Below are 12,072 nucleotides of genomic sequence, written 5' to 3'. Positions count from 1 at the left end.
TTCTTAGTGCAATAGTACTACCTTTCAAAGGATGGATAGGAGATTTTCCTAGATCAATATCCAGGGGATATGAGATCTCCTTAATGCAATAACATTTCTCTCCAAGAAATGAATTAGCTTGATCTCTCTGGTGCAATAACACTCCTCATGGGTTTCTTTTCACCGCTTAGAAATTTTCTAAATACAGCCTCCACCCATAATAGATTCCTCCAATGGATTCCTCCAATAAGTTCTTTTAATGAGTTCCTCTAATGGCTTCCTCCAAACATCATATGAACTCTTATTATATTTAATTACGAGTTGTTGATTGCTAATCTTGATGAATGGGAAGATGAGTTTAAAATTGTGTTTTCGAATTGTGAATTATTGAGTTGGCTTTTGTGACATGGACTTGAAAGGCTGGGAAAAACTGGGTTGGCCACAATTTTGGCGAGTAGCAAACTGAGTTATTTTCATGAGTGCTAAATTCCAAAAAAAAAGAAAAATCAAGATCAGGTTCCTTTCCATATCGTTCAGCCCGACTCAATTAAATTTAACAACTACGCTTATTTTAAATCACACACTCGCCAGCTATTCATGATAATTGCCTGGTAGAAATACAGGGCAAATGCTTCTGTCACAACAGTTTTTATCCCATCTGAGAAGATTGAATTGGAGAGTTTCATAATGTAACGAAACATCGATTTAAAAAGATAAAGTGGAAAAACCAAACTTAAATAAATAAATAATTGAATTTTTTATAAGAATATTGAATCTATGGGTAGTAGATAATTACTGTTTTTATTATTTTATCTAATAAATTTATGGATAATCATGTCCTGTGTTTTTGCGGTGCTTTTAAAAATTTTAACTTTTTAATTTTAAATTAATTTTTTTATTTTTAAATTATTTTGATAGGATAATATCAAAAGTGAATTTTAAAAATAAAAAATTATTTTAATACAACAACTATTAAAATAAATTTTAAAAAATAACTTTAACTGTTCAACAATAATAATGTGGTCTACGGAGAACCTTCAAAACGCCACTACGTAAGAATTTCTCTTTTTTCTTTCTCTTTTTATATTTTAAACCAATAATAATTTGTCAAACACTAAAGTGTCGGTTGAGAAGAAAGGCTACGGAAGGTCACAAATAGCTGGATCTTGGCGGTTTTCGCTTATGTGACGCGTGGCGTTCTTGAAGTAGACGAGTCTTTTGACGGCATACGATGAAGAGTAGCAACGTGGACCCTACATCGGTGTTACCTTTTCGGGTCCCATTCTCCCAGTTGGCGTGGATTGCTTGCAAAATGGACAGCGTGGATCCTAGTTATATAATATACCAAAAGAGAAACTATTTATAACTTAATTAATTCAGAGGAAAAACCGAGAAATCATTTTTTAATCCATGAAAAATTATAAATCACGTCGTCGTTTTGTTTATGACAACGCGTTTGAAAGGAGCCCGTTGTGCCTGCCAGCATTACCATCGTAGTTGTTCTCTCCGCTTTCCCAAATAGGATTTTCCTCTTTTTAATTATTGGAGTAGATGTTAATAAATCTTGCCCATACACGCACATGCTCATCAAGTATCTGCGCTGGCTATCATTTATAATTTCACTGCTAATAAATATCCAGTATATTAGCTATCTTATTGTCTCTACTGTAGGCATCATTTGGATTTTAATTGATGTAAAAATATGAGGACGATGTTGAGCGATTTTCTCATTGCTCGTCCAGAATATGAACCCACAATTGCAGGTCTATCCACAATTCACAGAACCCACAAATATATAGTAATTTCGGGCTTTAATGGTAGAATGCTTGTGCTTCTTATCTGCAGCATCCAATCCATCACCTGTTCATAAGACCAAGAACACTGTCACTTGGATTACTGCAATTGCAAACAGTTAAAGTTGACACTATTCATTAAAATAGGTTGGCAATTACCTGCAAGAACGCATTCTTTGATAAAGATCACGCAAATCCCCACTTCTCCCCTACGTTCTCGTGGAAGCTGATCAACATCAGAATACCCCCTTGCCATGCTCGATTATAAACTCAAGATTCTTAACAAAAGAATTAATGATAAAAAAAGATTTTGGGCCATCTGATACATAATCAATACAGAGTTAAAGTGCTTGTTAACATTTTCTTGTAGCAATTTACCAGATACCGGACTCCCATTTTGCTCATCAACGAAGACTGCAATCTAAGCATGAATAAACAAGTCAGTGTATTCAATGATATGGTTGGTGACGCATAGATAGTTGCTTCATATGTGTGTGTGTGTGTTGACAAAAACTTAAAAGAATTGTTGGAGTCCTTCGACCTCTCCTTTCAAAGCATTATTCACTGGAGAGTGTAGTTTCTTTTTCCATCATTTTTTTATTTAGTTCTTTAATATTAAATTTATTATAAATTAATCTATATAATTTATTTCTCTCATTTTCTATAGAAATATCGTAGTCTCAACAATACATTACACCATTTAATATAATGGTTGCAAATTTTTTCCAAAAAAATATTGATTTAAAGCACGAGCAAGATAACTAGCTAAAAATACTAAAGAGTTAGAGTATTTGAATAAGATTACTCACCGTTTACTTAGACTCAAAACACTATGAACTACACTACTCATTCAATACATTAATGATCGATGTTACGAAATAGAATTTTAGACTCTAGTAAAAAAAAACATATTTAAAGAACAAGAGCCAAAATAAACAACAAAAAACAAACCCCGATGTTCCAAAGGCATGAAAAACTTTAATTTGATCCCTCAAGTTTTAATTTACACATTATTTGATCCCTGGAGTTTTAGGATTTTAAATTTCAATCCTAACCTCTTTTTTTTTTTACATTTCACTCCCAAAGTATTGTGAGATGAGAGATAAATTTATTGAAAAATAGTAGGAGAGAGAAAAAAGTTGGTTGGGCACGTTTCCATCACCAAGAAGATTGATCTTCGTGTAAATATATATTTTTTATAGAGAGGACCATGGAGTTGTTTGGAGTTTTCATCTTGCTATAAAAAATAAATCAGAATTTGAAAATTTTTATTTATTAAATTTAATATTAAGTTTTAGATCGATTTTAAATGTGCTTTTGAGTTAATATTGAGGTTTAATGTTATCTCTACTATGTTTATTAAATAAATATAAATAAAATAAAATTTAATTTTAGTAACTTAAAACTTTAACCTTGATATTTTAACTTAGTTGAAATCTATATTAGAAGATGATGTATCGTATTCCATATAAAAAAAAATTAAAAAAAAATTTAGAACATATGACATGTTGCCACCCATTAAAAAATATGCCAGGTGCATTGGACCAGCCTTCAAGAGCCACAAATGCTTGAATTTTTTCCTTTAGTTGAAGAGCGCAGGCTCATCTTCCATGCCCATACATGTCTAGCCTATTTGTTAAACAGCCCTTAATTTTCTTTTAAAATAATTTTTTAATAATTTAATTGTTTATTTTTATGGTTAAATTTAATTTTTTCTGTTTGGAGTTTTTTTTTATTATCTTAATTTTTATATATAAAAAAATATTTTTTAATATAGTAAAATATATTAAATCAGAATGTTGCTATACAGTAAGTCGACGAAACCTAACAATTTCAAGGATTTTTTTTTTTAAATTCTTAACGCGCTTATTTTGATACTTAGAGCAAGCAACAATCCATCTTCTTCATCATTCTCATAATTCTGAATTTCTTGTCTACTCATCATTGTTTCCTCACCTAAAAAATGTTCACCATGATTAACTTCTTGTTTAGTTTGCTCGCACTCAGCTTTCTCACTTCACACGCCAAAGCTAAACAAAACTACTCGAAGAATTCAGCATTAGACTGCAACGCCAGTGATGAGACGGGACCATCCTCTGCATTTCTTTACAGCTGCAATGGCCAGAGCCAATCTTGCCAGGCCTTTCTGATCTTCAAATCTCAACCTTCTCTTCACTCGGTGCCTGCAATCTCAGTCCTCACGTCGGCAAACGAAGAAGAGCTGGCTAGAATCAACTACGTTACAAGGCTGTCAGAGTTCCCTACCAACAAAGAGGTTATTGTTCCGGTAAACTGTTCTTGTTTTGGCCAATATTATCAGGCCAACACTACAATTCAGGTCACGACTACTCGTGGAACCTATTATGTGATAGCGAATGACACTTATATGAGGGATTATCTACTTGCGCTGCGCTTAAGCGCAGGAATACACATGGTGAATATCATTTGTTGCCGGTGAGCAACTGCAAGTGCTATTTTGATGTGCTTGCCCGACAACGAATCAAATGATCAGAGGAACAAACTATCTAGTAATTTTTAGAAAATAATATAAATTATATCCTGAAAACTTATCTAAAAACTTAAATTTTTAGATTGAGATGGTTATCAGACATGGTATCAAAGTCTTGATAACTAAGCAGTTATGATTTCAAATTTCACCATCTCTATTTATTTAATAAAAATTAACCATAAAATAAAGTGAATATGTGCAAGTTTCAAGGTTAAAAAGTTTTTATTTGAAGGGATATATTAAAAAATAATATAAATCATATCCTGAAACGTCATCTACAAATTTAAACTTTTAAATTGTGAGATGGTTCAATTGTAGTAGCTTACCCTCTTAGCTCAGATGATAAAATTCCCGATATTGCTAACAGATTCAATGCAAGCACGAATAGTATACTTGATGCAAATGGTATGGGAAAAATCTGACTCTTTTTTCTGACACGACAATTCTAAATCCTCTGCCTACAAAAGTTCACAAACTGTAATTCACAACAACACAGACACTTCTCCCCCATCAGCTTTGAGTCCTAGAAATAGAAGATCAAAGAAAAAACTTTATGAGTCTGCTGTGCTTGCTCTTTGCTAGCCGTCATTATCATCACAGCTATCGTCTTCCTCTCTTGCAAAAAGAGAAGAGACTTGGTTACTGGGAGTTGTAGAGAAAGAAAACTGGTAGTGCGAGAAGACCTTCGTGTCAAAATTGCAAGCTATGAGCAAGTTTTAAAAGTCTTTGAATTTGAAAAGGTAAAGAAAGCTACTAAAAAATTCAGCTTCGAAAGTAGAATAAAGGGTTCTGTGTATCGCGGAGAGTTTGGTGGGGAGATCTTAGCTGTTAAGAAGATGCGAAGAGATGTTATAAAGGAAGTGAACATTCTGAAGAGGGTCAACCACTTCAATTTGATTAAGCTTGAAGGTGTGTGCGAAAATCTTGGCTGTTTCTATCTTGTTTTGGAGTATATGGGAAATGAGTCCCTAAGAGAATTGCTGTTCTGTAAAAAGTGCAAGGAAAGTGGAAATTGGACAGAGAATTCAGATTGCTCTGGATGTTGCTAACGGACTTAACTATCTTCACAGCTTCACCGAACCTGCTTATGTGCACCGTGCACCTGGACATTAAAAGCAGCAATGTTCTTTTAAACGGCAATCCAAGGGCCAAGATTTCAAATTTCAGTCTTGCAAGAGCAGCAAGGAAAACAAGTGCTGCCTTGACAAAACATGTTGTGGGGACTAGAGGTTACATGGCGCCCGAGTATGTTGGGGTAGGACAAGTGACTCCCAAGATCGAATTTATGCTTTTGGAGTCATTCTGCTGGAACTAATCACAGGGAAAGATGCTGTTTTTACACAGGATGGAAAGGAAAGCCTACTTTCAACGGCAAAAGTTTCTATCATGGAGAAAGAAAACCCTGAAGCGGAGCTAGATTTCTATGTTGATCCTGGTCTAAAAGGAATTTGCGGGACAGACTTCGTCTTATGCTTGACTAAAGCAAGCGTAGCCTGCTTGATGAAAGAACCAGTAAGTAGGCCATATATGGAGGAAGTGATATCAATTCTGTTGAAAATTCAGGCAAATGTATTGAAATCATAATCATTAATATTTTACTCAGTTGATGAAGCAGCCCAACTATGGCGTCCATCAACAGGTGAAACTAATTGGACAGCAGGAGCCGTTTCAAAATAACAGTTATCAGCATATAGGTTTTTTATCTGTAATTGTATCCCCGCCAGTTCTTTTTTAACATGTACAAAATGAAGGTAATTGTTCCAGTAAATTGCTTTTCTCATTTCAGAGTTCCAAAGTGAAGACAGATGAATGAATGGAATTCCATCATGAGATTATTAATTTATCCAAAACTCTGCAGCCTACAAAACATAAAAATCAGCTCTCGTGAAGCTCCTCTCTGTAGAATCAACGCTTATGTGCTTCAGCCCTGCGCTCATATTGGAAAAGACCTAGCTTTAACTATGGATAGAAAAGTATTGTGAGAACTCACTGTTCAAGAATTTAATACGGAAACCTCCCTATCATCTTAATAAGGTCTGCTGTCCTTCAAAGGCCCTATTTGTCCACTGCTTTCTAGTTGGCTCTTTATCCATCTCCATGCACCAAGGTGTGAGATTCAACATGGGACGTCATATTGTGCAAGGACTACTTCTAGTTTAGAACTTCAATATGGAAACTTCCCTGTCATTCGTATATGATCAAGTGTTCTTTCGAGACCATATTTTTGCACTGCTTGCTGACCAGCTCTAAATCCATCTCCATAAACCGGGGAAGTATCTGATTCAATTTGATGCTTGAAAAAATCCCCAAGCTTTCTCTCAAATTGAGATCTTGTACCATTTTTTGTTGTCCTGGATGCAGAGGATGATGCGATATTGCTTCCTGAATTGGGTGTGAGCTCTGAATCCAACCACATGTGTGCAAGCACCTGACAAATACCCTCTTCCACATGTTGACTGAGAGTTTGGAAACCTTCAGGAAAACAGAAAACGTCAGAATCTAAAAAAAAAAAAACAAATTTAAATACGGTAAAAGAAGCAATTGCTTAAGAGAAACTATCAGTTTACATTTTCTTATGCAAGCTACAACAAAAATAATCCATCATTTGAAGGTCAAATCTCAAATCTAGATGTCAGTATATGAAATATATATATAAAAAAAATGACTGTACAGGGCACAGGATGTAAAAGCACCTTTCAGCCGCATCCATGCATGCATCATCTCATGAGCTAGGATTGAACCAGTAAGTAACCTGTATTGGTTAAGATTTCAATACAAGCATAAAACACCTTGTATTACAATACAGAACTAACGCATAAAAAACATCTTCAAGAATATATCCACGCAGCATATCAAAGAAATGAAGATGCGTTATTTTCTTGTTCCTCACTGCATCCCATTGTTATAAATTGTGGATACTTGCATACAAACAATGAACATTCATTTTTATTTCCTATTATCTGCTGGTTCTTTGGTATTACACGGGTCCCTCAGATAAAAGAGTAATAGAAAAGTGATCTAAAGATATACCTTGGGAGGCCATACAAAATCAGAATTGCGGTAACCTCACAACGACGTGTCAGTTTGTAAGGCTCTGTCATCATACCCATGGCTCGGTTCCCTGCTCCAAACCTTGGCTGCTTTGATACCTGATGATCCATGGCCATTGCAATATAAAATTCTGAGTGCCAACTAAAGAAATAAAAAATGAATCAGTCCATTACAAAATGCAAATGAAAGATTCCAAAATTTTCTTACGGTGCTAATGGTTTGTTCCTCAGAAAGGCAAAGTCCTCTAGTCTCTGGCATGTGGTAATGTCCCTGTTCAAGAGTTAGAAATTACAAAACCAACTCAAAAGAATTAGAGAGCAGAAGTATTGCTTGAAATGGAACTCCAATACTAAAATCCATGGAACAATTAATTTCTCAATTTTTTACTCATTCAGTATGTTCAAAATGATATCTCAATGAGATGTAGACAGAAGGACAATTGATTATTTGTGTTTCCCTTTTCTCTTTACTTTAATATTTTATTTTAGATGTAAAACTGTCTTTGCTGAGGATGGAGCCAAGAATACCTTCTAGAAGCACTGGATGTCAACTATCCTGATAGTGCAACGGGTGTTTTTATGACTCGATATATCAGAATATTATTATTAATAGCTTGATTTTTCACATAGCCAGAACTACCTTAGAAAAAAAAGTTAACAATAAGTTGATAGTAGCTTAAATGTCAAGCTAGCCAATTATTTCCTAAGAAAAGCATCAAATGGGTGATATAAATCTTTTCAATGCATCTGCCCTTACATTCTTTTCTCCATCCCGGGCTTCATTTAGTGCTTGTCTTTCAACCAATAGTAGTGGAACGTCCTGCTCCACCTTCATATTTAAACGTTCATAAAATTCTTGTATATCAAGATAAAGGGGTTGGCAATGCTTGGTATCCATGACTGCAGAGTCCAGGCACTCAAGACAGAGCTTCCGACCATCATTAAGGGCAACATATCCCGTGTCTTGTGGCTGCATGTGATGATAAGAAACATTATACTTTATTATTTTTTTTTTTCAGAAAACCAGTTCACCAGGATTATCATTAGAAAGCTTAAAAAGACAGTTTTTTAAGCACAAAGAATTCATCCAGATTTACCTCCATTCGCTCACAGCTGCAACACCGAGGAGTACCATCATGTTCATGAGAAGGGCAGTACTTCTGGCTCCAAAAAGGATGAGCCCTATATTCAATAAGACCAGCAGGGTTTGTTGGAATCTGTCAAAAGATATATATTCAGAAAAGCAACCCTAATTGTAAATGGGTAATATATCTGAAATTCTAAGAGCAGAACATTTACAAATAGCAATTTTATCAGTATAAAAAAATGATATATCACAATAATTTTTAATATGATAATACTTTCTGGATCTGTAACCTCTGCAAATTCTGTCTCTCCCCCTCCATCTTGTAGCATGACCTCAGCAAATTCTCATTCACAGTATACATGCATAATCGGAAAACTTTGTACTGAATTTGATGAAATATGAGGATAAAATGCAAAACATCATCCATGAACACTAAACATCAATTATTTTGTGAAACAATGAAAAAATGTTCTAATGAGCATCCTTTGGCTTGACATTCAAGAGCATTCATAAGTAGTTCTGATTTATTAAATTAGCAGAGAAGTTTCATTTACGATAAAAGAAAAAGGTAGGAAGAAAATTCTTAGGATGAGAATAACAGTTCAAGTATTCAATGGATGAAATACACAACTTAAAGAAGATGAATAAACAAAAAGTTTCTGGGAAAGCTACTTACAAAGAGCTTACAGACTTCACACTTTGGATGGTAACGCTCTTTGTAGCAAGATTTATGATAAGGGTAATTTCCAGTCATCGAGAACTATAATGAAAGAATGCAAATAAAGTTAGCAATTGCACTCCACTAAAATAACAATTCAAGAAAAAAAAAAAGCAATGATGGGCTCCATAGAATCAACAATTGACTAATATATATCAGCAGATAATAAGGAATTTCAGTTTACACCTCGTAATCAGAAATTGGCAGGCCGCAAGCATGACAACGGAAACATTCTGGATGCCAAAATGCATTGAGGCAATTTAGAAATTTTCCTTGGCCAATCTCTGTATTGCAACCAGCGCATACCCTAACCAAGAATTAAGAAATTCTTCACATATTCTAGTGCCCAAAGAAGTACATTGTTGCAAAAAAAAAAGTTGAATGGTGGTGTCAAAAATCAAGGATCAGAATTAATCAGCTATAGAAATAAGATACCTGAATCCCATTGGAAAGTGGATAGGATAAGGCTGATATGCATTTCCTTGATATGGAATTCCATTTTCATATCGAGGAGGAGATTCAACGCTTAAACTTTCTTGTAAAGCTTTGGCAAGTTGTTCATCTTCTTTCAATTGAATCTCAACATCTATCCATTAATTTGAGAAATATATCATTAAGCTCTGGAGTATTGGATCATAATATATACAGAGAATGAAGCAATATGATAGAACAGAGCTGAAAAGGCGATATTGATTCTACAATGACATTGACAAAATAGCAAAGATGTAGAGAAAATATATAAATCAATTCAGAAAATAAGAGTTATTGGCAAAGGAATCCTGAAGATGGATCAAAACAGAGTACAGAAATAACAGTCGGAGTGTAGTGAGAGAACCATTAAGTATTGCTGATAGCATCAGACTGTGATATTACTCACCTGCGACATTTTTTCCAATGTGATTGTCCTCTAAAAGGGATAATGCAATAGCACGATCGATATCCTCCTCATTTTCCTGCTCCAAATATGCTTCCTACATTTAATATCCAAACTGAAAAATGTCAAAGCAAGAAGGGCAGATCAGGGATTAGACTTAGCTTACACAAAATTTTCAATCAAGGCTACTAACACTTAATATGTAATAGTTGAGGTAAAAGCTAAAAGATGCCAGAAAAAGAGAAGTATTTTTATATGCATCTCCTCTTACAATTAGAAATGGTTTAGCAAGAAACATTAAATCAAATTGGTGAATACCCCTGACGTAGAAGGTGCATTATAGTTAGCATCCTGTCCATAATTTCCATAGTAATGCCCTTCTGAAATATTATGATTGGACCCTTTAAAAATCTTGCTAAGCCAACCCATAACGTGTATGGTTATCTGCTCATCATCAACAAATTTCTTAACTGCAAAAGAAAGCAATAAGTAAACCAAAGGAACCAAAATACATACATACATACATACATACATACATATATATATATAACAAAATGCAGTGAGCTTAGCAATGAAGAGGCATTCACACAATTATACTGGCATGACACGAAACTGCAAAAACTCTATGTTTCTCTTTCTTTATTATGAATTGTTCATAAGATAGAGGGAAGAAAAGGGTAAGCTTGCAAGCAATTTCCAACTTGATATGAAAGTTCCAAACTTGGTTTACATTCTACATTGCAAGCAATACTAATATTCAATACGACTAGGACAGCGAAGCATCCCTGCAACCCAGTGATTAATGTTTCCAGGAAACTTAATTCCAGTACTAAGATAACCAACTCTGTAACTATATTGCTTTCCTATTCAACAACCAATGCACAAACATGAATAAATTATATTGAGCAAAATCACCAACCAGGCATTGTAATGCCCCAGAAAGTTTCAGCTACAAAATATGTAATTGAACATCAAGAGTCTCCAATGCCCACAAGCTCAAATCAACATAAGAGAGAAAGAGGGAGATAAAAAGAATGATTCTTCCAGCTCAACATGCCCATCAAACTCATGACACATAACCTTTTGATTTCAGGTTCTAAAGAGAAAGGAAAAGGTATGGTATAGAAAGAATCAAATAGTGGAAGAATGACTCACCACTAACAAAAAAACAGCTGAAGCAGAAAAACCCAGATCAGATTAGATCCCAATTTGCTCATAAAGCTACAAAATTGGCAGTGTCAAAAAGAAAAGGTGTTTTCCTGCTGCTGACACCACCCTTTATATCTCTCTCTGTCTCTTTTGTGTATAAAAGAATTTAATCTATAAGAAAACCACTGAACAGAAAATAGTTATGTACAAAAGATTAGGAATTTAGAGAAGGAATTCGAGATGGTATACAGTGTCAAGGAATATGAAAGACAAATACGCTAAGAATTGAGAACTGCTTGAATTGTACGCAATTTCAAAGTCAAATTTGTACAAAGAAATAAAACGAGTTGAGTTTATATAGATTTTTGTTAATAACCCAAAAGAGAGCCGATGATTGACGAAGAATCGTCGAAACCCAATTGGGATAATCTGACAAAAGATTCAAAATTTACTACTACGATTTGATTTGCCGGACATATATTTCCATGTGGGGTCTCTGCTTATTCTTCAACAAGAAGACCCAACTAAAACAATGTATATAAAAATCATATAGTATATTTAAGATTTTTCTTTTTTTAGTTGGCTTACATTGTCTCGGTGACTCGACTTCCAATGGCTTACCGTTTTGCCAAACCTTGAAGTTCCATAACAATAGGTTGACATTGTTAAGGTTTTGAGAACGGATGTGACAAATGAACATAATAGAGGGGGGGGGGGGGGGGGGGGGAAGGGTTTTGACATAAGAGGAAAATTGAAAAAGGAAAATAAAAGAGCGAGCAAAAGAGGGAGAAAAAAAGAGGGCAGGATTTGAAAAAAAAAAATTAAAAAAAATACCATCGTCTTGGTAAAGGTATGAAGAGAGTTTCTTCTTTTTTTCCCCCAAAAAAACAAAAAAAATGTTTTCTTTATTAAA

At 34.5% G+C, this 12,072-nt stretch overlaps 1 protein-coding gene and 1 pseudogene across 3 annotated transcripts; one reads left to right on the top strand and one right to left on the bottom strand.

The window, feature by feature from the left end:
* Window positions 1-3,714: 3,714 nt before the first annotated feature.
* Window positions 3,715-6,591, top strand: LOC133692705 (lysM domain receptor-like kinase 4; annotated as a pseudogene).
* Window positions 6,092-11,856, bottom strand: LOC133692704 (protein DA1-like). Of its 3 annotated transcripts, XM_062113817.1 has the most exons (13): window positions 11,748-11,764; window positions 11,166-11,344; window positions 10,329-10,480; window positions 10,014-10,107; window positions 9,572-9,722; window positions 9,323-9,443; window positions 9,095-9,178; window positions 8,429-8,548; window positions 8,089-8,301; window positions 7,540-7,602; window positions 7,312-7,430; window positions 6,975-7,033; window positions 6,092-6,753 (listed from the first exon to the last, which is right to left on the bottom strand). In XM_062113817.1, exons 3-13 carry the CDS (start codon window positions 10,437-10,439, stop codon window positions 6,446-6,448), a joined length of 1,443 nt encoding a protein of 480 aa, XP_061969801.1. In that variant the 5' UTR covers window positions 10,440-10,480; window positions 11,166-11,344; window positions 11,748-11,764; the 3' UTR covers window positions 6,092-6,445. The 3 variants fall into 3 exon arrangements, with proteins under 3 accessions (XP_061969801.1, XP_061969800.1, XP_061969799.1); XM_062113816.1 differs by having other exon boundaries at window positions 11,166-11,856; XM_062113815.1 differs by lacking the exons at window positions 11,166-11,344; window positions 11,748-11,764 and adding an exon at window positions 10,930-11,089.
* Between the last annotated feature and the right edge of the window lie 216 nt (window positions 11,857-12,072).

Source organism: Populus nigra, chromosome 4 (genome assembly GCF_951802175.1).
Source record: "Populus nigra chromosome 4, ddPopNigr1.1, whole genome shotgun sequence".
Classification (NCBI taxonomy): Eukaryota; Viridiplantae; Streptophyta; class Magnoliopsida; order Malpighiales; family Salicaceae; genus Populus; species Populus nigra.
Note: the sequence above shows the minus strand (reverse complement) of the source record. Positions and strands in the feature narration are given on the sequence as shown.

What these genes read in the sequence shown, in the direction of transcription:
- LOC133692704 (XM_062113815.1), bottom strand. An exon ending in GTGAAGTCTGTAAGCTCTTT is followed by an intron (nt 8,549 to 9,094) that starts GTAAGTAGCTTT and finishes ATCTTTTGACAG; the next exon opens with ATTCCAACAAACCCTGCTGG. An exon ending in TGCATGGATGCGGCTGAAAG is followed by an intron (nt 6,754 to 6,974) that starts GTGCTTTTACAT and finishes GTTTTCCTGAAG; the next exon opens with GTTTCCAAACTCTCAGTCAA.